The sequence below is a fragment of the Amblyraja radiata genome, chromosome 8 (assembly GCF_010909765.2).
Source record: "Amblyraja radiata isolate CabotCenter1 chromosome 8, sAmbRad1.1.pri, whole genome shotgun sequence".
Classification (NCBI taxonomy): Eukaryota; Metazoa; Chordata; class Chondrichthyes; order Rajiformes; family Rajidae; genus Amblyraja; species Amblyraja radiata.
The window spans coordinates 53,328,749-53,355,662 of NC_045963.1; the positions used below are offsets into that span (position 1 = coordinate 53,328,749).

Below are 26,914 nucleotides of genomic sequence, written 5' to 3' on the forward strand. Positions count from 1 at the left end.
CCGCCTTGTGGTTCCTTTACCTTGAGACCCATTATCAAATCCGGTTCATTACACAACACTAAACCAGAATTACCGTTCCCCTAGGTACACAAAAATGCTGGAGAAACTCAGCGGGTGCAGCAGCATCTATGGAGCGAAGGAAATAGGCAACGTTTCTGGCCGAAACCCTTCTTCAGACCTTCTTCAACCTTTCCCCTAATTGGCTCCGCTACCAAAAGAGGATGTGAGTGACACCGGGTCGGCGGCTGCGCGTTGCGCCGGTGTGAGGAGGGAAGGGTTTGGCTGTGACGCCGAGGCCGCCATATTAGCCGTGAGACAGCAGCAGGGAAGCGACAGCAGTGCCACTTTGATTTGGATAAAGACCAACTGGAGAGTAAAATGCTGCGCTCGTATGGGTATACGAGGAGCCTGGAGGAGTACCAGTACTCGGGACCAACGCAACACCGTTTCTCGCCCTACACCTTCAACGGAGGGTGAGTGCTGATCGCCAAAGATCCTATAGCGAGCTTTGCCGATCACGCTGGGCCCTAGGCCGCTGTGGGCGGAGAGAAGGAGCAGCGGAGCGGGAGGGAGGGAGGGAGATGCGAGAGGAAGGAGAGTGGGGATCAAAGATCTTATAGCGCTATAAGATCTTTGGTGGGGATGGGATGAGGACCGGAAGGGTGAAACGGGCAACTGCTCATGATCAGGATCCGAGCTCGATGTCGGTCTCTTTCCCCAGCTGCCCGACAAGTCTGGAGTTACTGTGTAGGAAAGAACTGCAGATGTTGGTTTAAAGTGAAGATAGACACAAAATGCTGGAGTAACTCAGCGGGACATGCATCGTCTCTTGAGAGAAGAAATGGGTGACCTTTCTTCAGACTGATGTTAGGGTAGTCACTACCGATTTAATAAAACCCGTTAAAGTTTATTAAAAAAAAAAGTAAAACCCATGTCGAATCGCAGAGTGCCGTGGTTTTCGGGCCTTGGGTTCTTCCCCCCCCCCCCCCCAAGGACCCGACGATCAGTTTCGGATTCGCGCATTTGAAACCATTCTGCGCATCTCTGCGCCCACGGTTTTAAGGAGTTTCCATGCAATTCGCTATGTAGACATCGAAAATGTTTTTTTTTAATATTTATAAATTGGAATTAGTCATTCTATCAGTTGAGTCTCTGCTGAACGATCCTCAACCCAATTACTCCACTCCAATAAAATGTAAACGTGAAGAACTGCAGATGCTAGTTTGCAAAAACAGCACAAAAAGCTGGAGTAACACAGCGGGTCGAACAGCAACTCTGGAAGACAAAGATAGATTTGTATGTTTATCTGGTAAACCAGCATCTGCACTTCCTTGTTTCTACATTTTACTGCTCCACTACAAAATCTCACGATATGTCTACTTTAAAGTAATTCTCTCTGAAATACCTAGCCATGTCTTCCAGAGATGCTCTGACCTGGTTTACTCCAGCATTTTGTGTGTGTTTTTTTTTAACTTCACTCCAGTTTGTGGATATTAGCAATATGTTTGGCTTTGCTGACCATATGAGTGTAAATTGATTGATTTTTTAAAACTTATTGGTTCCATCATTTAGTCCCATTCATGTCATCCTGTGCTTTGTGATTCAGTCATTTTGTAATATTAGAGTATGTTATAAAATCTAGAATCTGAGGGTTTTGTCCTTTTTGTTCTAAAATTCTGTTCATTCAAATAGTTATAAAGTTTGTCTTGATCATGTTATTTAATGCTAGATTTCATGATTGGTTTCTTAACTGGGTTTTAAGAGAACACTTTAGGTTTGGGAAATTGCATTGCCTCTGGTTGCAGCCTGTAATTAATTCGGTTCTACAATATGCCTTGTGTATTGTGAGTTCATGATGCAGGATACTAGTTGAGTACTATAGCTGCACTGAGGTTCTAATTGGACTCGGGTTCATTTGGACAGACCAATCTAAAATTACATCTTTGTTTGGAATGATAATCTTGACATTTGTGTCTGTTTATCCTTCACCCACCTCCCACTGCTTTTCATCATTTCAGAACTGTGCTGGCTTTAGCTGGGGAAGATTTTTCGATTGTAGCATCAGATACACGACTGAGCGAGGGTTATTCCATTCACAGCCGTGACTCGCCCAAGTGCTACAAATTGTGAGTTTAAGAACATGTATATTAACTGGTATTTTACAGTGAACACTATTTTGTTTTTCTTAAGCATGTCTGTTTCTCAATCAATGGCTTTAGAGTATTTTTCAAATTGTGATAATGGGTTTATTTCAACATTATTGTGTAGTTAAAAAGTAAGCTGATGGACTCGGCAGATCAGGCAGCATATGTTCAATTCAATTCAACTATTGTCATTGCACAGATACAAGTATAGGTACAACGAAATGCAGTTTAGCGTCTGGTCATAGTCATAGTGCAAGATAGGAAAGAAAAAAAAATACAGAACAAGCATACATTAGAGTAAGAAGAGTACTGGTTAACAATGTGGATGGAGAGACCAAAGATATCTAGCGACGGGACTCCGAGTTCAGCAATGTAAGTGTGTTGTTGAAAAAGCTGTTCCTCATCCTGCTAGTTCGAGACCTGAGGCTCCTGTACCGAGGAGGGCAAACAGTCCATGGTTAGGGTGAGAGGGGTCCTTGATGATCTTCCTGGCCCGTCTCAGACACTGTTTTCGGTGGAGGGCATCCATGGCAGGGAGCGGGGCACCGATGATGTGCTGAGCGGTTTTCACCACCCGTTGTAGTGCCTTCCTATCCGCTGCGGTGCAACTGCTGTACCATACCGTGAAGCAGGTGGTCAGGATGCTTTTGATGGTACAGCGGTAAAAGTTGGTCAGGATCTGGGGGGACAGGTGAGCTTTCTTGAGCCTCCTCAGGAAGTAAAGGCGCTGCTGCGCCTTTTTGATCAGTTTGGTGGTATTGAGGGACCAGGACAGATCCTCCGAGATGTGTAACCCGAGGAATTTGTAGTTGGAGACGCGCTCCACCTCAGTCCCGTTTATATGGATGGGGGTATGTCTGCCCCCTCTGTTCTTCCTGAAGTCAACAATAATTTCCTTCGTGGAGGGAAATGGACCAATGACATTTCAGTTCAGGGCCTCTGCATGGTCTTGATGTCACCTGACCTGAAATACCAAGAGCCAATTGCCCACCACAAATGCTGTCTTACCCACGGAGTTCCCCCTCATCAATTTCTCAATATTCCAACATCTGCATCATTGTGTAACTCATCTATTAACTGTTCTTATAGGTAAATGAACACATGTACTCAATTACTGCACCCCACCCCAGGTAGCATTAGCTGATCAAAGGCAGTAAGAGCCAGGTTCAGCCATCTTGTATGTTCCATTAATTGGTTGACCACATTACAGCCTCTTTTAAGAAGAAAAAGAAAGCATATGTATGGTCACAAGGGAAAGTAAAATTAGGCCATTCGGCTCATCAGGTCCACTCTGCCATTCAATCATGGCTGATCTATCTCTCCCTCCTAACCCCATTCTCCTGCCTTCTCCCCATAACCTCTGACACCTGTACTAATCAAGAATCTTTATCAGTCTGAAGGAAGGTCTCGACCCGAAACGTCACCCATTACTTTCAGATGCCTGTCCCGCTGAGTTACTCCATCTTTTTGTGTCTATCTTTGGTTTAAAGCAACATCTGCAGTTCCTTCTTGCACAAGAATCTAACTGTCTGCCTTAAATATATCCACTGATTCCACATTTTTACCACCCTTTGACTAAATACATTTCTCCTCATCTCCTTCCTAAAAGAACCTCCTTTAATTCTGAGGCTATGACCTCTAGTCCTAGACTTTCCCACTAATTGAAACATCCTCTCCACATCCCCTCTACCCAAGCCTTTCACTATTCTGTATGTTCCACACCCCAAAGACGTGCAGGTTCGTAGGTTAATTGGCTTTATAAAATTGTCAATTGTGTGTAAGACTCATAAGGCAGAAGCGCCTGTTTCCATGTTATATCGCTTAAATTATTGAGCTGCCAGAAGAGGCTCTAGAAGTGGGTATAATTATGACTTTTTAAAAACATTTGGAAAAATATGAACACGGAGGGTTAAGAGCGCTATGTACTTATTACACTATTTAAACTTCAGAGAGTACAGGCCCAGTGCTGACAAACGCTAATCATAGGTTAACCTACTCATTCCTGGGATAGTTCTTTCCAGACCCTCTCCAGAGCCAGCACATCCTTCAGATATTGTGCCCAAAATTGCTCATTGTGGCGGTCCCTGGGGGTTAGGCCACTCCTTAGGTCACCCCCCTCGGCTCTTGAGGGACAGATGTTGTTTCTTTGTTTAAGGTCACAAACGGGGATGATCCAGGAAATTCGACTGGTGAGCCTCATGTCAGTTGTAGTGAAGCTATTGAGAGGATTATCATGATTAGAATTAACTGGTATTTGCAAGAGAATGGTATAATTAGGCAGTCAACATGGTTTTGTCTGGTAGACAAAAGTGCTGGAGAAACTCTGCGGGTGCAGCAGCATCTATGGCACGAAGGAAATAGGCAACGTTTCGGGCCAAAACCCTTCAGACTGATGGAGGGTGGGGGTGGGGGGGCGGGGAGAAGAAAGGAAAAAGGAGGAGGAGGAGCCCGAGGGCTGAGGGAGAGCCGGGAAGGAGAGGAGACCGCAAGGGCTAACGGAATTGGGAGAATTCAATGTTTATGCCACTAGGCATATTTATCTGTTTTGTAGTAAATGCCTACTATTTTCTGTGTGCTTAAGCAAAGCAAGAATTTCATTGTCCTATACAGGGACACATGACAATAAACTCACTTGAACTTGAACTTGAACTAGGATGCAGTCTGCCGAAGCGGAATATGAGGTGCTGTTCCTCCAATTTCTGGTGGTACTCACTCTGGCCATGGAGGAGGCCCAGGCCAGAGGTCGGATGCGGAATGGGAGGGGGAGTTGAAGTGCTGAGCCACCGGGAGGTCAGGTTGGTTAAAGCGGACCAAGCGGAGGTGTTCGGCGAAACGATCACCAAGCCTATGCTTGGTCTCCCCGATGTAGATCAGCTGACATCTAGAGCAGCGGATGCAATGCTTGAGGTTGGAGGAGATGCAGGTGAACCTCTCGCACCTGGAACGACTGCTTGGGTCCTTGAATGGAGTCGAGGGGGGAGGTAAAGCGACAAGTGTGGGGTAGGTCACGTCTTGTAATCTTGATTGTGTTATTCAACAAGGTGATTGAGGGTAGGACAGTGTTTGTTGTCTATATGGACTTTAGTAAGGCATTCGACAAGATCAGGGGTGGGGAACCTGCTGCCATCTAAGCCATTAAGTGCAGCCTTTTGAATGAATCCAAATTTTGTAGAACAGTAGCAAAGGCTACTGGGGAGACTTTAAACTAGAATGGTTGGGGCGAGGGACTCGAATAGAGAAAGCTGGGAGGCAGGAAGCAGAAAAGGGAAGCACTCGGACACAAGAGGAGAAAAAAGAAAAAGGAAATAAACAGAGAATAAGAGCTGGGGGGTTTCTTAAATGTGCATATTTTAATGCTAGGAGCATTGTAAGAAAGGTGGATGAGCTTAGAGTCTGGATAGACACCTGGAAGTATAATGTTGTGGCGATCAGTGAAACATGGTTGCAGGAGGGCTGTGATTGGAAACTAAATATTCCAGGATTTTGTTGCTTCAGGTGTGATAGAATTGGAGGGGCAAGAGGTGGAGGTGTTGCATTGCTAGTCAGGGAAGATATTACAGCACTGCTTTGGCAGGATATATTGGAGTGCTCATCTAGGGAGGCTATTTGGGTGGAACTGAGAAGTGGGAAAGGTGTAGCAACACTTATTGGGGTGTATTATAGACCGCCAAATGGGGATCGAGAATTGGAAGAGCAAATATGAAAGGAGATAGCAGATATTAGTAGTAAGCACAAAGTAGTGATTGTGGGAGATTTCAACTTTCCACACATAGACTGGGAAACACATTCTGTAAATGGGCTGGATGGTTTGGAGTTTGTAAAATGTGTGCAGGATAGTTTTTTGCAGCAATACATAGAGGTACCTACTAGAGGAGGGCAGTGCTGGACCTCCTGTTAGGAAATGAGACGGGACAGGTGGCGGAGGTATGCGTTGGGGAGCACTTCGGGTCCAGTGATCACAATACCATTAGTTTCAATATAATTATGGAGAGGGTCAGAACTGGACCTAGGGTTGAGATTTTTGATTGGAGAAAGGCTAACTTTGATGAGATGCGAAATGATTTAAAAGGAGTGAACTGGGACATTTTGTTTTATGGGAAGGATGTAGAAGAGAAATGGAGGACATTTAAAGGGGAACTTTTAAGAGTACAGAATCTTTATGTTCCTGTTCGGTTGAAAGGAAACATTAAAAATTGTAAAGAGTCCTGGTTTTCAAGGGAAATTGGACATCTTGTTCAGAAAAAGAGGGAGATCTACAATAATTATAGGCAGCATGAAGTAAATGAGGTGCTTGAGGAGTATAAGGAATGTAAAAAGAATCTTAAAGAAATTAGAAAAGCTAAAAGAAGATATGAGGTTGCTTTGGCAAGTAAGGTGAAAGTAAATCCAAAGGGTTTCTACAGCTATATTAATAGCAAAAGGGTAACGAGGGATAAAATTGGTCCATTGGAGAGTCAGAGTGGACAGCTATCTGCAGAGCCAAAAGAGATGGGGGAGATATTGAACAATTTATTTTCTTCGGTATTCAACAAGGAGAAGGATATTGAATTATGTGAGGTAAGGGAAACTAGTAGAGTAGCTATGGATACTATGAGTTTCAAAGTAAAAGAAGTACTGACACTTTTGAAAAATATAAAAGTGGATAAGTCTCCAGGTCCTGACAGGATATTCCCTAGGACATTCCTAGGGAAGTTAGTGTAGAAATAGCCGGGGCTATGACAGAAATATTTCAAATGTCATTATAAACGGGAATAGTCCCCGAGGATTGGCGTACTGCGCATGTTGTTCCATTGTTTAAAAAGGGTTCTAAGAGTAAACCTAGCAATTATAGACCTGTTAGTTTGACTTCAGTGGTGGGCAAATTAATGGAAAAGATACTTGGAGATAATATATATAAGCACCTGGATAAACAGGGTCTGATTAGGAACAGTCAGCATGGATTTGTGCCTGGAAGGTCATGTTTGACTAATCTTCTTGAATTTTTTGAAGAGGTTACTAGGGAAATTGACGAGGGTAAAGCAGTGGATGTTGTCTATATGGACTTTAGTAAGGCCATTGACAAGGTTCCTCATGGAAGGTTGGTTAAGAAGGTTCAGCTGTTGGGTATAAATGCAGGAGTAGCAAGATGGATTCAACAGTGGCTGAATGGGAGAAGCCAGAGGGTAATGGTGGATGGTTGTTTGTCGGGTTGGAGGCAGGTGACTAGTGGGGTGCCTCAGGGATCGGTGTTGGGTCCTTTGTTGTTTGTCATGTACATCAATGATCTGGATGAAGGTGTGGTAAATTGGATTAGTAAGTATGCAGATGATACCAAGATAGGTGGTGTTGTGGATAATGAAGAAGATTTCCAAAGTCTACAGAGTGATTTAGGCCATTTGGAAGAATGGGCTGAAAGATGGCAGATGGAGTTTAATGCTGATAAATGTGAGGTGCTACACCTTGGCAGGACAAATCAAAATAGGACGTACATGGTAAATTGTAGGGAATTGAAGAATGCAGTTGAACAGAGGGATCTGGGAATAACCGTGCATAGTTCCTTGAAGGTGGAATCTCATATAGACAGGGTGGTAAAGAAAGCTTTTGGTATGCTAGCCTTTATAAATCAGAGCATTGAGTATAGAGGCTGGGATGTAATGTTACGAGACCAAATCTGGAGTATGGTGTACAATTTTGGTCGCCCAATTATAGGAAGGATGTCAACAAAATTGAGAGAGTACAGAGGAGATTTACTAGAATGTTGCCTGGGTTTCAACAACTAAGTTACAGAGAAAGGTTGAATAAGTTAGGGCTTTATTCTCTGGAACGCAGAAGGTTAAGGGGGGACTTGATAGAGGTCTTTAAAATGATGAGAGGGATAGACAGAGTTGATGTGGATCAGCTTTTCCCTTTGAGAATAGGGAAGATTCAAACAAGAGGACATGACTTCAGAATTAAGGGACAGAAGTTTAGGGGTAACATGAGGGTGAACTTCTTTACTCAGAGAGTGGTAGCGGTGTGGAATGAGCTTACAGTGGAAGTGGTGTAGGCAGGTTTGTTGGTATCATTTAAAAATAAATTGGATAGGCATATGGATGAGAAGGGAATGGAGGGTTATGGTATGAGTGCAGGCAGGTGGGACTAAGGGAAAAAAGTTGTTCGGCACGGACTTGTAGGGCCGAGATGGCCTGTTTCCGTGCTGTAATTGTTATATGGTTATATCCTTTTATTTTTATTTTATGTTCTTGTTCGTCTTATTATTTTTATTTTAATCTTAAAATGAACGTACTTAAAATACCAAAGAGTAAAAGAAGATTCAACGAAATAATCCTCCCCGACTGACGGCCACAATTAAAATATTAGTAAGTCATGAGTGCTATTTTAACACCTGTTATGCTCATGATTTAGTTCTAATGCGATACTAGAATGTACGTTAACTTTTACGTGCATGGAAAAATGCTTTCTTGCTTTTCAACCACTTATTGCTGCGAATCTATATTCTCCTACCTAACCCAAATCAAGATGCCCTTAAGGTCACAAATGACGGATACCCATCTCGAAGATCAGCTGAAACTGCGTACCTCCACGCTGCAACCAAATATTCAAATGCTTTCCCACAAAAAGCAGTCACAACAAAGTCATTAAAAGAATTAACAATTTTTTTTCATTTTCTAAGTTTCTATGTACTAAGTTAGTACGTAGTTAGATTTTTACAAAATAATGTACATTTTGAAGTATATCTAATTGAAGTTTCTTGGATGCGGCCTTATTAGATTAACCATATAACAATTACAGCACGGAAACAGGCCATCTCGACCCTTCTAGTCCGTGCTGAACACATAATCTCCCCTAGTCCCATATACCTGCGCTCTGACCATAACCCTCCATTCCTTTCCCATCCATATAACTATCCAATTTATTTTTAAATGATAAAAACGAACCTGCCTCCACCACCTTCACTGGAAGCTCATTCCACACAGCTACCACTCTCTGAGTAAAGAAGTTCCCCCTCATGTTACCCCTAAACTTCAGTCCCTTAATTCTCAAGTCATGTCCCCTTGTTTGAATCTTCCCTACTCTCAGTGGGAAAAGCTTTTCCACGTCAACTCTGTCTATCCCTCTCATCATTTTAAAAACCTCTATCAAGTCCCCCCTTAACCTTCTGCGCTCCAAAGAATAAAGCCCTAACTTGTTCAACCATTCTCTGTAACTTAGTTGCTGAAACCCAGGCAACATTCTAGTAAATCTCCTCTGTACTCTCTCTATTTTGTTGACATCCTTCCTATAATTAGGCGACCAAAATTGTACACCATACTCTAGAATTGGCCTCACCAATGCCTTGTACAATTTTAACATTACATCCCAACTTACAGCTAACTTAATGCGGCATTCCAACATGACAAGGTTCCCCACCCCAGGACAAGATCCTTCATAGAAAGCTGATTCAAAAGATTAGGATGCATGGGATTCACAATGACTTGGTAGCTTGGATTCTGAAGTAAGATAGAGGGTATTGGTGAAAAGATTTTCTGGCTGGAGGTCTGTGATCAGTGGTGTTCTGTGGGGACCTCTATTAGACATATGTGTATGGCCGGTTAGTAATCTTGCAGACAACAGAAAATTGGTGGAATTGTGGATAGTAATGGCAGCTGTTAACATGTACCACAAGATATAGATCCGTTACAAATATGAATGGCGTGATGACAGACTCGGTGGGACAGTGTGAGGTGTTGCACCATGGGAGATCAAATGTAAGGGGAAAGTTATAGTTAATGGTAGGGCCCTTGCACTGAAGTACAGGGGATTTTGGGGTCCAAGTCTATAGCTTCCTGAAAGTTGCAATACATGTAGATAGAATGATATGGGAGACGTATTGTATGATGCCTTCATCAGTTGGGGCATTAAATATAAGAAGGAAGTCATGTTTACAAAACTTGGTTAGCTGCATTTGAATTGTTATGTGTAATTCTGGTAGTGCCATTACAGGCTGTCCACATCTTTTTTTGCATTCAGAATCTTTTTTCCCCTCAGAGTGGAATTGACAGGGCATATCTTTAAGGTGAGAGGGGCATATCTTTAAGATGACAGGGGACAAGTTCAAAGAGATGTGCAGGGCAAGTATTTTACATTGTTGGGTGCCTGTAACACGCTGCTAAGTGTGGAATAGAAACGGATGCAATTGTGGCATTTAAAGGGATTTTAGCTCGGCACTGAAGCAGTTTATGGATGGATATGGAGTATTTGCAGGCAGAAGAGATTAGTTTAATTTGGCATGATGTTGGTTTGAATCTTTGGACCAGAGTAATAGTTCTGTCACTGTCATTGGTTCAACTCTATCGTTATGCTATGAAGATAATCCATGGGCTAGAATTGTGCTCTGCACTCTCGGGTAATGAGAAGGTAAGAACCGTACAGGACAGGGCCTTCGGCCAACAATAAATTGAACATAAGTCACAATGTTTGAATTGGTTTCTTGCCTCCTCGGGCCTGTGCAAAACAGTTTGTTCTTTGTAAGCCTGTGGATCTAATGTTGAAGTATATTCAGGAGCTAAAACATGATGGAGACTGTTTGGGCCCATTAAGTCTACTTCACCATTCAATCATGGCTGATCTATCGCTCCCTCATAATCCCATTCTCCTGTCTTCTCCCCATAACCTCTAACACGTATTAATTGACAGTTAATTGTATATAACTATAACATTGTCCCCAGTGTGTGTAGGGTAGTGTTACTTTGCACGGATCGCTGGTGGTTGTGGAAGCGACGGGCCAAAGGGCCTGTTTCTGCACTGTATCTAAATTGATGTACTAAGCACTCCCTGAATTTGTTCTCTGTTCAATTAATTGCATGAGAATGGCATAATTATCACTAATTCTTTTAAATAATTTGTGATTAGGACAGATCACACAGTGATTGGATGTACTGGATTCCATGGAGATTGTCTTACACTGACAAAAATCATTGATGCAAGATTAAAGGTATTTGCAGTCATAAAATTAAACGCTGTTTATTCGTGAGACTGTCTTAGGTTGGATGTAAGAAATCATCACAGTATACTTTTAACTGATTTATATTTCCTTGGTATAAACGTAGAGTTGAAAATTTATAAATCAAGGATAGATCATCTCCCATTTTAGCCTCTCAGTTGCAATGACAAGTATCCCCTTATCGGGTGTAACATGCTTAATTACATTGTGTATTTCCTTTTACTTTGCTGATCTATATTTGAATCAAGACCTCTGAAGTGTATTCTCTCTGGAAAAATGTCCTTCAAACACCTCAACCTACCTGGTCACTCAAGTTGTCAAAATAGTAGTAGCTGTGCTGTAAACGCAAAGATCTTTGAAACTGGATTGATTCCTACAACATTTAGATTGGCAGTCACCGAGGTACATTGTTGAGTAGTGTGACAGCCGCAGGGAAGAAACTGTTCCTGGACCTGCTGGTCCAGCAACGGAGAGACCTGTAGCGCCTCCCGGATGGTAAACAGTCCATGGTTGGGGTGAGAGCAGTCCTTGGCGATGCTGAGCGCCCTCCGCAGACAACGCTTGCTTTGGACAGACTCAATGGAGGGGAGCGAGGAACCGGTGATTCGTTGGGCAATTTAAAGATGGGACTGGAAATCTACCATATAATTTCTGTTTTCAGCCCCAAAGTTTTTGTATATTGGTTACTGTTTCTATGTTCTTGATTTTCAGATGTATAAACATTCAAATAATAAGACAATGACAAGTGGAGCAATAGCAGCAATGCTTTCCACCATTCTGTACTCTCGAAGGTTTTTTCCATACTATGTTTACAATATCATTGGTGGCCTTGATGAAGAAGGTGAGTTTTCAACAGTAGTTGTACTGTAACGTCCATTTACTTTCTCGTCATCCAGGCATTTCACATGGTAACATGGTGCCCTGCTCCAATGCAGTACATACTTTGGCTGTGCATTAACTTCTTAAGCCCTCAACTACTTGTTCTCCTGAGTATCTTCCTCCTTTTGGACACTTCTCAAGCTTAACAACTACTCTAATCCTCAGTAAGTGAAAAATCAAAAATTGCAGACAGAGTAAATATGAAGGTAATACTGGAAATACTTGGGTCAGGAAGCATCTGTGGAAAGAGAAGTGCTAATGTTTCTGGGTCTGGACCTTTCCTTTGTACTGGGAAAGAGAGAAAACATGTTAGTTGTGGGTAGCAGAGAATGAGGGGAAGAATGAGTAGAACGAAGGGAATATCTCTGAAAGGGTGAGACCAGGTGATCTAATGTGGCAGTTAAGTTCGGTTTAGCCTCTTTGTTTGTGCAATGTATTGCTTACTGGTGAGACTGTGGCACATTGCCAGTAGGCCAGACTTTACATAAAGGACAGAGGAAAACCCGAGCAAAATGGTGATGTACAGAAATGGCCAGTCCAGATACAGGCAGAAATAATTACTTACTTACCGCTAGTTGGAGTATTTGATGTTGAGTCCAGCTATTTGAGCAGGCTATCAGGGCGGGGTAGTGAATTAATGTGACGGTCAATTGGATGGTGTGCATATCCCCATGACCTCAAGAAAAGTAAAGGTTGGACACTAAATATTGGCTTTGCCAACAATGGTCAGATCTCATCAGGGAACTGCAGCTGACATAAGCATTTGACTAGCAAGAGGTTTGTCAGTGGCTGGGCCCTTTGTTTACTGTTTTAGTTCATAGTCAGTAACATTAACTTATTTATTTAGATTATTGACATTTTAGCAAAGTTTAAGATCTAAGGGAAATGTTTGGTAGCTGAACAAGCCACAAAATGCAGTGTGTAATAGACAAGAGGTACAGGAGTAGGCCTTTCGAGCCAGCACCGCCATTCAATGTGATCATGGTTGATCATCCCAAATCAGTGCCCCGTTCCTGCCTTCTCCCCATATCCCCTGACTGCTTTCTTTAAGAACCCTATCTAGCTCTCTCTCGAAAGTATCTAGAGAACCGGCTTCCACCGCCCTCTGAGGCAGAGAATTCCACAGACTCGCAACTCTCTGTGTGAAAAAGTGTTTCCTCATCTCCGTTCTAAATAGCTTACCCCTTATTCTTAAACTGTGGCCCCTGGTTCTGGACTCCCCGAACATCGGGAACATGTTTCCTGCCTCTAGTGTGTCCAAACCCTTAATAATATATGTTTCAATAAGATACCTTCTCATCCTTCTAAACTCCAAAGTATACAAGCCCATCTGGTCCATTCTCTCAGCATATGACAGTCCTGCCATCTGGGAATTAACTTTGTAAACCTATGCTGCATTCCCTCAATATGAACAGAAAGGGTGAAGTTTCTGGTATAAACCTATAATGTATATGTCCAACCTCTGTTGTGTTATTTGTACTGCCAACTTTGCCTCACTGGGTCATGCTAGCCATTTGGTACTGACAATACAATCCAGGCTTCAGACCTCGGAACATTTCACTGCTATGTTGCTTTTTGTGTGCATTAAATTGAGGCCTTATTTGTTGCCTCTCATAAGAACCCATCAGTCAGCAGACATGGATGAATTTATTTGGATATTACTTTGAGAACACTGTTTATTAACTTGAAACTAGAATTCAATTTGAACTTTTCATTTGTATTGGAATGTTTTAGGAAGCCAGGTCAAGTAACAATTTGATCAAATATAAAAGCACTTGCCAGTGCACTGAAAATAAAGGTAAAGCAGATGGTAATCATGTGTTGCATTCTTTTAATGCAGGGAAGGGTGCGGTTTACAGCTTTGATCCTGTGGGATGCTATCAGCGAGATGCTTACAAAGCTGGCGGCTCGGCCAGTGCCATGCTGCAGCCGCTTCTAGACAACCAGGTAATACCTTTTTCACACTCGTTGTCTCTAACAACATTCGTAAAGAATAGAATGGGAGTGTGTCTGGGATGTGTGAGCCAGTCTGCAGTCTTGATTAATGGAATAGTGATTTGTCAATCTATAATGAAAGGGCATGAAATTAGAAAGATTAAACGAGAACTTACCGTTTGAAGTTTGATCTTTATTTTATGAAAAGTTGGAGTGAGAGACTACGTGAAGAACCCGCCAGCCCGCATGTGCATCAATCTTCAGAGCCACTGTATGAAGCCACAGTCCACTTGAACCAGATTCAAGCTATAGAAAGATTAATAACCCTTGACATACCAAATGAAATTTATGAAATTCAGGGTTGGGAGTGGAGGGCACATAGTCTCTCACTCCAACTTCTCATAAAATAAAGATCAAGTTTCAAACTGTTAAGTTCTCGTTTAATCTTTCTATTTTAGCTCGAAGTTTTGTGATGAGACTACCTGAAGCCTTTGAAGCTGTGGTTTCATGCAGTAAACCAATCTGTATGTGAACACACTACACGGATAAACCTTAAATGGTAGAAAATAATTGGCCATTAACACATTATGCTAACTTTGCATACATGTACATTGCCCTTAACTGGACCACAGTCCCATTAGCTTTGGAGTTACAGACAAACAGCTCGTGTAACACTGTCCAGATTTCTATCTGTAATCGTCCAGATCTGTTAAGCGGTGGTTTATTATAAACTTCCAAAAGTGCATTCATCTGACCCTCCTGCTGTTGCAAGAATGTAATCAAGAGGAACATCCATTCAATTGGCTGCCGACGTGCCAGCAGCCCTGGTAGAGTGTGACTTGAAAATATTTTGTGTTCACTCCCACTTTCAACAGCATATATTCTATCCATCTTGAAATAATTTGCACCAACACTCTCTTGTGAGACTTTTTTATAACTATGAAGAAAGCTTTTCCTTCATCTCTTAGTAACCTCACTGTACTTTTTCACATAATTAACACCCACAATCTCCGATCTGGTGGGTATGTTGCCACCTCCAACTTGTACCCAACCGTGCCTGCTCTGCTTTATGAATTCGTTCCCATAATGACGATATGACCGAGTTATCCAGACGGAGATTGTGTAAAGACTGAGCTCTTCGTGCTGAAATAAGTGGCATAAGCATGACTAACTTATGAGTAGCTGCTCCAACGTTAGGGATGCAGCTGGTGCCAATTTGCGTAAAAAATATAATGCTGATTATGCATTCCACCCTACTTTATATCTAGGCTTTAGAGGGTTCATATTAAAGACACCTTCCATAAACATCAGTGGGTGAGAGCCAATCGTTTTTTGTCCCATTCCAAGCACTAGATACGATGATAAGGCACTGCAAGCAGTGTTCATTGCACAATAACTTAGTCGCTTCTCATAAAACCAAACTGACAGAAACCCCCAAACCTCTGCTACTTCTGCTTTAAAGTAGCTCACATGTGTCTCTTCACAAAGCTTTCCCCCTGTTTTATGTAGGTAGCATACTGCTTTTGTGTGCCATCTTGCCAAGCTGCAGTGATCACATCAACTGTCCTGCTGGATAGTCCTATAAGCCCGAAGGGTCTCTTCAAATCCAGCAAATTAATACATCAATACAATCATGCAGTGGACGCGGTGCACGAGTGATAGGTTGAACTAACCACTGTTCGTGTCTGAGCAAATATATGAGCTTCTTTCAGCAGACCTTTTTACAATGGAAACCATGGTTGAGTAGGCCAATTTGGCACTACTATAATTCATGTTGCATCGTCTTGAATTATCTTTTGGAGGCATCTTCCGATAAGGCAGAATGAGGAATTTCTTGTCCTGGTGTCTGCTTTAACTTTGTACCTACATGGTCGATGTACAGCTGACACCCATATTTTCCTCTTGTATACCGCGCCCAAATAGACTTTGCTAGTGCATCACATCTTGAGACTTACAGCTCCCATATGGTTAACATGCGCTGCTGCTGTTGTATTGTCCTGATGTAGTCTAATTTGCATATCATGGCCATTCCCACTATACGTTCTCAATGTCTGGAATGCTGTTAGCATTTCCAAATAGTTGATGCTATATTTTATGGCTATGTCTCAAGTCCTCTTCATTCCACCTGCCACCACAACTAATATAGGTGTCAGTTACACACCAGCTGTGTGTACCTTGTGTGTGCTCACTGGTATTCGGATATCGACTGTCATCAGCCTCATACATCTATCAAAATGTCCCATATTCAATTTTAGGGCAAGAACCTTCTCACGATCCAGGCCTCTATAATGCATGGCCCCATAGCTGGGAAGACAGCTATCACCCTCGCAACCTGTCGTATTGTAGACTTCTTATTCTTAAGTAAGCCTATGCATGCATCTCCAAAATTCTGTTTCTTATCTGTAGGTAGGGTCACAGACTATCTGAAGAGTTTATGACAAAAGCTTGGATATGCGATAGTTTTTGCTTTCCTGGATGAATAACAAATCCTAGATCTTCTAGGAGTGTAGGTTGCTAAAACAGCTACCTTTGTGTCATATATCATCTTTCCCATGATGAGCGGAGCAACTACTTCCTGTCACTCATGTATTGGTAATGGAAAGAATGCATCTTTGAGATAGATTGAGACCATAAAGCAATCCTCAATCAGCAGTTTTACTGAATGAAAAATCCATTCTAAAAGGGTTATATTCCAAGCCCATGTTCAGACTAGCCAAATCAAGAATGATTCGGTATATTCCATCTTCCTTAGACTTTGTGAAGATGTTGGAAATATATTCATCTTGTTCATGAGCAATCTCCTCAATTGTATCCTTTTTTTGTGATTTCACTGCCTACTTGGATAGCTATATATTCCTCTTTAGACCAATTGCAAAGGAATTTGGGCTTTTCTTGCCGTGGACAAAACCGATCAGGCAGAAAGTCAGATTTATAACCATTTATGGCTAGTTAAATGAAAGGGCCAATGGTTATCTTTTCCCACTTACTTTTGAAAAGCCTCAATATACCTCCAACTTCCGTACATTTCATGCAGCTGTAGGAATAATACTCACCTACCTCAACAGGATTAGGTGGTTGATTGACCGCATCTGCTGACACTAATTTTTGTTCTGTCCCTTCCCTCTGGCTCTGACATCGTGGCCTGAGACTGAGTGTGTGGCACATGCTGTATCCATGGTGAGCGCTGTGAACCTGCACCTAAAAATGGCCTCTGGCTCTGTCTTAGTTGTGTAGGCCTGGTGCTCAAACCAGCCTCAATGCAGCGGTTTCAGCCACAAACTTGGTGGGGATGATATTCTATCACAGCAGTGCTAAGGTGTCTTGCTGCACTTCAGAACGTTGTGTTCCATCCACCGACCTCGCAAACACCGAAATCCCTCTTGTGAGAGCTCTTCGAACTCTCTGAGGTTTTAAATCTTATGATTTCATTTAGCCAATCAGAATGTCAGAGATAGTGATGTTAACCTTCGGTACATCACAAGTCTGGCAGCTATCATGATTAACATACTTTCCAGCATTGTCCAGCATGTTCTCCTCCTTCAGCTGGTATGAAGTCAAGTATATAATGCTACTCCATTGCCAGAGTGATAGACTACTGACCGACATACACTACAAACCCACTGACTCGCATGGCTATCTGAACTACACGTCTTCCCACCCTGCCCCCTGTAAGGACTCCATCCCCTACTCCCAATTCCTCCGTCTACGCCGCATCTGCTCCCAGGATGAGACGTTCCACACCAGGGCATTGGAAATGTCCTCGCTCTTCAGGGAACGGGGATTCCCCTCCTCCACCATAGATAAGGCTCGCACCAGGGTCTCTTCCATACCCCGCAACACTGCTCTCTTCCCATACCCGCACTCGCAACAAGGGCAGAGTCCCCCTAGTCCTCACCTTTCACCCCACCAGTCGGCAAATACAACAAATCATCCTCCGCCATTTTCGCCACCTCCAACGTGACCCCACCACTCGCCACATCTTCCCACGTCTGCCTTCCGCAAAGACCGCTCCCTCCGCAACTCCCTTGTCAATTCTTCCCTTCCCTTCCCTCCTGTACCACCACCTCCCCGGGCACTTTCCGTTGCAACCGCAAGAAATGCAACACCTGTCCCTTTACCTCCCCCCTCGACTCAAGGACCCAAGCAGTCGTTCCAGTTGTGACAAAGGTTCACCTGTATCTCCTCCAACCTCATCTACTGCATCCGCTGCTCTAGATGCCAGCTGATTTACATCGGTGAGACTATGCGGAGGTTGGGCGATTGTTTCGCCGAACACCTCCGCTCAGTCCGCAAGAACCTACCTGAACTCCCGGTGGCTCAGCACTTCAACTCCCCCTCCCATTCCCAATCCGACCTCTCTGTCCTGGGTCTCCTCCATTGCCAGAGTGAGCAACACCGGAAATTGGAGGAACAACACCTCATATTCCGCCTGGATAGCCTGCGTCCGGCGGGCATGAACATTTAATTCTCCCAATTTTGCTAGCCCTTGCTGTCTCCTCCCCTTCCTTAACCCTCGAGCTGTCTCCTCCCATCCCCCCCGCCCTCTGGCTCCTCCTCCTCCCTTTTTCCTTCCTTCTCCCCCCCACCCCCTATCAGTCTGAAGAAGGGTTTCGGCCCGAAACGTTACCTATTTCCTTCGCTCCATAGATGCTGCTGCACCCGCTGAGTTTCTCCAGCATTTTTGTATTCCTTATATAATGCTACTTGCCAGTTCTGCTTCTACTGGTTCACCTATCCGCGAAGGAATGGCAAAATGTTGATCTTGAGTGCTGGCAGCTCTTTTTTAGTCGAGAGCTGAAAGGTATTATGCATTTGTTCAGGGAATCCTCAAACTCCCAGCCTCTAAGAGGGAGATATCCTCAGATATCTAAATTGAACTGGCTGTATCAGTGCAGTACACCTCCCCATCACCAGCATCTCACTCAGTTATCCCCACTCTTATGAGTCGACTGTTAACATCAACCTTGGATGTTCAGGCAGTGCCTCCTTGGCCAGTATTGCCCTTTTGGCCGGGGTCGTCAAGCTGTTCCTTTTCGAAGCTTTCGCGGAGGTTGCTGTGCAAGTCACCCTGCCAGCGTCTCCAAGCCCGGGGTCGACAAGCTGCTCCTTTTTGGAGCTTTCGCAGAGGTTGCTGTACAGGCCACCCTGCCAGCGTCTCCGAGCCCGGGGTCGTTAAGCTGCTCCTTTTCGGAGCATTTGCGGAGGTTGTTGTGCAGACCCTACCTGCCCGCGTCTCCGAGCCTGGGTCGACAAGCTGCTCCTTTTTGGGGCTTTCGTGGAGGTTACTTGTGCAGGCCGCGCTTGTTCACATCTCTGAGCCTGGTTCGACAAGTTGCTCCCTTTCTGAGCTTTTAGCGTAGGTTCCAAGGTTCAAAGGTTGATTTATTGTCACATACACCTAGATGTAGTGAAATTCTTTTTGCCAATGCAGCACATTAAAAAAGGAATACAAACATAACAATAATAAATAGCTTTAACATAAAAAACGTCCCTCCACAATGGTTCCCATTATGGGGGAAGGCACAAAGTCCAGTCCCATCCCCAATGTCCACCCATAGTCGGGCCTATTGAGGCCTCCACAGTTGCCTCTACGGAGGCCCGATGTTCCAGGCCGTCCTCGCCGGGTGATGATGTTCCGGCGTCGGGAGAGTCCTCCCAGTGGCCTGGGAACCCTGGAACGGCCGCCTCCCTACTCGAAACCGTGGCTTCCGGAGCCGACAAGTCCGCGCCGAATGGAGCTCAACTGGCGATCTCGTCGCGAGATCCCAGGCTCCCGATGGAAAGTTTCAGCGCCGCTGCTCCGCGATGTTTTTAACGCCGGTCCCAGCTCACCGGAGTTCCAGCGCGGCGACCCAGGCAAGGCACCGCCCGCCCCGCAATGGCGCTCCAGCGCTGCACCGCCGTCCTCAGACCCGCAGCGGTGCCGGTGCCGCCGATGCCGAGGCTCCGGGCGGTCCTCTCGCTCCCGGACGCAGCTCCGCAGCCGATGCCGATGCCGAGGCTCCGGGCGGTCCCCTCAGGAAATGCCGCTCCAGGCCCGCTGGTAGGCCGCGAGGACGGGTCGAAAGTGCAGCCCGGGGAAAAGCTGCATCTCCGACCAGGTAGGGACCCAGAAAATTAGTTTCCCCCTTCCCCCCCCCCCCTCCCCACACATAAAAAAACTAGAACTCCTTAAAAACTAGAACTCCTTAAAAACGCGTCTGCCAGCTACTCCGAGACCGGGGTGGGCCACCTGCTCCCATTCGGAACTTTAGCAGTGGTTGCTGTGCAGGCCGTGCCTGTCAGCATCTCCAAGCCCGCTGTTAGCATCTCTGAGCTCGATAGCAACCTCTTTCGTTGCCATCATTCCCCGCTGAATTTTCAGCGGCACATCTCTTGTTTCTTGGTTTGGCCATTTTTGGAAAACAAACCCGCGTTGAAACAAGAACCGTTCCTGCAAAAATACCTTACCTTCACAGTTAAATCTCTGATGGAGCATTTCCGAATGTATCCGTATCTCGCGCAATGTGACAACGTATTAATCCGCTGGCGGGTTCTTCACGTAGTCTCGTCACAAGACTTCAAAATAAAACAATTTTCCATCAAGTTTTTTTTTTTCCTTTTTTTTTTGTCTTTAAATTAAATCTTGCATGCACTATTGTTAATGAATTTAAAACTACTGGTTAAACATGATGAATGTTTGGAAGTAGCACTAATTTTCTGTATTTTCTTTACCAGATTGGTTTCAAGAACATGGAGTCGGTAGAACATCTTCCCCTCACGCTAGAAAAAGCAACACAGCTAATTAAAGATGTTTTCATCTCTGCAGCTGAGAGAGACGTTTATACTGGTGACTGTCTAAAGATCTGCTTCATTACAAAAGACGGAATCAGAGAGGAGTCGCTGCCTCTTCGGAAGGATTAACACCAACAGCCCTGCCATTCAGGATAGCATAGCTGATTTTAGTCATTCATGCCAATAATGCTTCTGAGTGTACCTGCATCTCATCATCCAGGCATTTATTTTCTATTCCTATTCCATTTCTGTCCAAATCGCAAATTATTAAAAGGAATTAGTGATAATTATACCAATCTGATGCACTTAATTGAACAATCACTGAGAACAAATCCAGGGAGAGATTAGTGCATTGGTTGACTAGAAGTTTAGAAACGGTATCCACTATGTTTTACAGTTGAATAAACTTCAATATTAGAGCCACAGGATAGCTACTTGGCCCAACATTTAATGGTGACAAGTGGAAGGAGGACTTTATGAAGAAAGAACTGTTTTGCACAGGTCCAAGGAGACAAGAAAACAATTCAAACATTGACTTATGTTTGATATAAATATAGTTGGGTGAAGGCCCTGTTCCTGTGCTGTCCTGTTCTTACCTTCTCATTGCCTGAGAGTACAGAACTCAGTTCTAGCCCATGGATTATCTTGAAAGCGTAATGATAGAGAGTTGAATCCGTGACAACTATTGCTCTGCTCTCAAGGATTAAACCAAATTATCTAACACCATGTCGGAGACCATAGAACAGTACGGAACAGGATCTTCAGCCCACATCTGAATTCAAGATCATGCCAAATTAAACAAATCTCTTCTGCCTGCACGTACTCCATATGCCTCCATAAACTGCATCAGTGCCTATCTAAAACGCCTTTAAATGCCACAATTGCACCTGCTTCTATTTCACACTTAGCAGTGTGTTCCAGGCACCCAACTGTGTAAAATACTTGCCCTCCATATCTCTTTGAACTTGTCCCTGCTCACATTGAAGATATGCCCTGTCATTTCCACTGTGAGCAAAAACGATTCTGGCTTTATCCTATCAATGCTTGCAATTTTATAAAGTATCATATCTTCCCTCATCCTACAGCACTCCAAGTTGGAAAACAATCTAAGTTGATATCCTCTAATTCATGCTGCATTCTGGTAAACCACTTTTGCACCCTCTCCAAAGCCTCCACATCCTTCATGTAATGGTGCTACCAGAATTGCACATTATATTTCAAATGTGGCTAACCAAGGTTTTGTACACTTATATTCTTCTTAATTCAATGCCCTAACCGATGAAGGCATCATACAATATGTGTCCTTTATCATTCTAGCTGCATGTATTGCAACTTTCAGCAAGCTATGGACCCCAAAATCCCTTGTACTTCAGTGCAAGGGCCCTGCCATTAACTATACTTTCGCCTTGCATTTGACCTCCCATGGTGCAATACCGCACAAGTTCCCACTCCGTCTGTCATCTCTCTACTCATAGTGAGAGATCAATATCCTGTGGTACATGTTAACAGCTACCTTTTCTGTCCACAATTCCACCAATTTTTTTGTTGTCTGCAAGATTACTAACCAACAGCCACATTTGTCTAAAGGAGGTCTCTACAGAACACCACTGGACACAGACCTCCAGCCAAAACAACATATTTTCACCAATACCCTCTAACTTCAGAATCCAAGCTATCAAGACATTGTGAATCCCATGCATCCTAATCTTTTGGATCAGCCTACTATGAAGGGTCTTGTCAAATGCCTTACTAATTTCCATGTACACAACAAACACTGCCCTTGCTCAATCACATTGAAAAGCTCGATTGTAACATATGACCTACACTGGACAAAACCATGTTGACTGCCTAAGTATACCATTCTCTTGCAAATACAAGTTAATCCTTAACCATGAGAATCCTCGCAATAGCTTCCCTACCATTGATAAGAGGCTCACCAGTCGAATTTCCTGGATTATCCCCATTTGTTGCCTTAAACAACATTTGTTTCTGGAAACTGGCTACTTTCCAGTCATCTGGGACCCTGACTATTATGCAAGGATACAATGATCACTTGTCTAAACCCCTGCAATTTCCTCTCTTGCCTCAATAAACTGGATAAGATCTCATCAGGCTCTGGAGTCTCAGGTCACAGAGCTGTACAGCCCAGAAACAGGCTCTTTGGCCCACCTTATTGATGCTGCACGTTGGCATATTAGGCTAGTCCCATTTGCCTGCAGTAAGTACATAGCATATTAACCCACCCTGTCCATATTTTTCCAAATGTTTGTTAAAGGTCATTTTACCTGTGTCTAAAGCCTCTTCTGGCAGCTTAATAGTTTAAGAGATAGAGCATGAAAACAGGCCCTTCGGCCTTATGAGCCTTACACACCATGCACCATTTTACAGAAGCCAATTAACCTATGAACCTGCATGTCGTTGGGATGTGGGAGGAAACAGGAGCACCTGGCGAAAACCCACGTGGTCACAGGGAGAACGAAGAAGCACCATACAGACAGCAACCGTAGCCAGGATTAAATTTGAGTCACCGGTGTTGTGAGGCAAATGGTCATCCAGCCACAATTCCAGTTTCCTCACTCAGTAGATGCTGCTGGACGCACATCCAGCAGGTGTAATCCTCAGGTACACTCCCCCTGGTTTATCCTCTTCAAAAGGACACCACAGCCTTCTTGATCTCAAAGTCCCCAAGCATATTAGCATACTCCACACCAATCTCCCTGTCCCCCATGTCCTCCTTGGTGAATGCTAATTGAAAGTACTTTTCTAGTACCTCGACTATACCCTCTGACTCAAAGCACAAAGCCCCTGTTTTATCCTCGCGATGTCCTGCTCTCCCCAGATACCCTTGTTTTTAATATGTGTGTAAAATGCTTTGAGATTCTCTTTAATCCTACTTGCCCAGTGCATTCAAGGCCCATTTGACCCCAGAATTCCAATTTTGAGTTCTCTCCTGCTTCATATTCCTCAAAGTCCCCAAATTATTTAGTCTTCCTAAACCTTACATGTGCTTCCTTTTTCCTCGGTCAAGAGGCCGTAAATGTGGTCATCCACTAATGGAACATACGAGATGGCTGAACCTGGCTCTAACTAAAGCTACCTGCGGGAGGGAGAAGAAAGAGTGCAGTATTTGAGTACATGCGTTCATTTATCTATAAGAACAGTTAATAGATGAGTTACACAATGATGCAGATGTTGCAATCTTGAGAAATTGGGGGAAATCCGTGGGTAAGGCTTCATCTGTAATGGGAACTTGGCTCTTGGTATAATTCAGGTCAGGATATATCTTCAAATAAACCCATTATCACAGTTTGAAAAACACTCTAAAGCCATTGATTGAGAAACAGATGTGTTTATGAAAAACAAAATAGTGTTCACTGTGAAATACTAGTTAACATACACATTTTTAAACTCACAATTTGTAGCACTTGGGCGATTCACGGCTGTGAATGGAATAACCCTCGCTCAGTCGTGTATCTGAAGCTATAATAAGATGAATGATAATAAACTTTATTTCGGACTCAAGGTCCAGACATGGGACAACATTACATAAAAATACATTGCATATTAAAAAACATCATAAAGTACATATAATAGTACACATAAAGTACACAGTAACCGCCCTTGCTGGGACAGCTGCAGACTCAACATCTCACCAAGGCTCGCCAGAATGAGTATGAAATATACTTGTTAAATAATCCCAAATTACAGTTCTAATACTGCACTAACATCAACCCAGCATCCTTTCTCGATAAACCACCTGAACAGATTGAACTAGGGCATGATTGCTTATTTGTAATCAAGGAAGACACTTCTATAGGGGAGGTAAAACAGACATCCCTATGACAAACCCTAGTCTAACCCTGTGTGTCGGTGGGTGTGCATCAATCGGACCCCTAGGAGAAAGGCTTTCTGGATATGCCATTATAGAACAAACAGGAAATAGTATAGAGGCAGCTGCCTTTGAGGCCATTCTCTGCCCAACAAGCGGAACTGTTTGCCTTAATAGGAGCCTGTATCATAGCAGAAAATTTAAGGGTGAATATTTACATCGACTCTAGGCATGCATTTGTAGTAGTCCATGATTTTGGCCAATTGTGGAAAAATAGAGGATTCTTGACTTCAACGGGAACACAGATATCCCACCAGAAATTAATGTTGGACATGTTACAAATTTTAATGTTGCCAAGTTGTAATGAAATGTAGTGCTCACATGAAGGGTCAACCCAGTAGATATAGGAAATCGTGTTCAAAAGGGAACTGCAGATGCTGGAATATCGAAGGTACACAAAATTGCTGGAGGAACTCAGCGGGTGCAGCAGCATCTATGGAGCGAAGGAAATAGGCGACGTTTCGGGCCGAAACCCTTCTTCAGACTGATGGGGGGTGGGGAAAGAAAGAAGGAAAAAGGGGAAGAGGAGGAGCCCGAGGGCGGGCGGATGGGAGGGTGGGAGGAGACAGCTAGAGGGTGAAGGAAGGGGAGGGGACAGCACAGGCTAGCCAAATTGGGGGAATTCAATGTTGATGCCATAGGGGCGCAAGGACCCCAGACGGAATATGAGGTGCCGTTGTGCTGACCAAGAAGCTAAAGAAATATCTCGGTAGCGCAGAGTGGTTGTACCTAAAATGATGAGGCAGACTAGAAAAAAAGGAAAAGACAAGTCTCCCTCGGAAAAGCCAATGCCAACTATCGAAGATATTATTAGATTACAGGAGGGCACTCATGAGGCAGATATTCAACTGTGGAAGCAACTCGGTTGCAAAATTGATTGTATGTCGGGATTGAGGGTTACTCCGGCAGGACAAACTTGTATGACTGACAAATTGGCTATATGGATTATTGACTGTGCACTTTGCAACTCATAGTTGTGCCCGAGCGAACGGCGATGTGCTGTTAGCTACATGGTGGCATCCGAGGTTGCAGACTCTGGCTCAGGGGATTAGTGGCCATTGTCTGGTCTGTCAGCAACTTAATTTTGGGAAAGGCGTACACTGTGGAAGTGGGAAAGCTCCCTTACCCATAGGAAGTCCCTTTGATACCCTCCAGATGGACTGCATTGAGTTGGAAAGATGTCAAGAATATAGGTATGTGCTAGTAATCGTAAATGTAGTAAGTGGATAGAAGCTTATCCTACAGTGGGATAACAAATCCTCCACTGTAGTCAAAGTACTTATGCGAGAGATACGGTATTCCAATTCGGTTGAGTTCAGATAATGGTCCTCATTTTGTGGGACAAGTAAATAAAGAATTCTGTGAACAAATGAGCATCCAGCAGCAGTTACATTGTGCCTATCGATCACAGGCTGCTGGACTTGTTGAACGGGCTAACCAAACATTGAAAATTTAATTAGCTAAATTAAGGGCGGAGATGGGAATGAATTGGTTTAAATTGCTTCCCATAGCATTGTTTCAGATGCGCATTACACCAGCGGGGGGAGCAGAATTGAGCCCAGCAGAAATTGTGTATGATCGTCCACTCAGAACCCCATGGAACCAGAGTACACCAAAAGTTGTTCATTTCCATCATATGACCACAGAAATGACTGATTATGTTCTATCTTTAACTAAAGTCTTAAGAGATTTACATTCCAGGATACAAGCGGCGTACATCGAACTGCCACCTTTAACTGCCTCATCTAGAGTGATTTTGTAATGATAAAGAATTGGGTAAGAAAGAGTATGGGTGGTCGGTGGGAAGGACCTTAACAGTTCCTCCTCACAACCCTGACTGCTGCCAAGGTAGAAGGGAGAAGTGCGTGGGTCCATCTTCATCATTGCAAAATTATTAGTGGTAAAACTAGAGCTGCTAACTTCTTTTTAAGAGATTTCTTCTAGTTACCCCAGACTGCTGGTCATGAGGAAGAGTATGCCAATGCGATGAGCCAAGAGGATACACACCCATGCAAAGTTGGGAGGTGATTGCCTCTTGGTCGAATGCCTGAGAATCTGCTACGTCCATGTAAAGTCGGGAAGCAGAGACTTATGGAAACTCCATCATCATCACCGTTGGACTACTGAATCATGAACTGTTGTTATTCTACCCTGCTTGTAAAGATCATGTAATGGAATCCTTTATGCAAAGAGTTGGTTATCATGGAATGATAAAAGAGCGGAATGTAGATATGCAGGGGTTTGGGTACTTTGGAAATGGCAGGCTTCTGTGAAAAAAGGTTAAGCTCTGCTGAGGTGACATAGGGACATCAGGTGCAAAATGCTCATGTA

The 26,914-nt window shown here is 43.7% G+C and overlaps 1 protein-coding gene across 1 annotated transcript; it reads left to right on the forward strand.

Annotated features, from left to right (window-relative positions):
• Positions 1–211: 211 nt before the first annotated feature.
• LOC116976226 (proteasome subunit beta type-1-B-like) lies at positions 212–20,984 on the forward strand. The gene is made up of 6 exons (XM_033025909.1): positions 212–473; positions 2,019–2,126; positions 11,016–11,097; positions 11,818–11,947; positions 13,826–13,932; positions 20,638–20,984. The coding sequence occupies exons 1-6, from the start codon at positions 379–381 to the stop codon at positions 20,821–20,823; spliced, it is 708 nt and encodes a 235-aa protein (XP_032881800.1). The 5' UTR covers positions 212–378; the 3' UTR covers positions 20,824–20,984.
• The last annotated feature ends 5,930 nt before the right edge of the window (positions 20,985–26,914 follow it).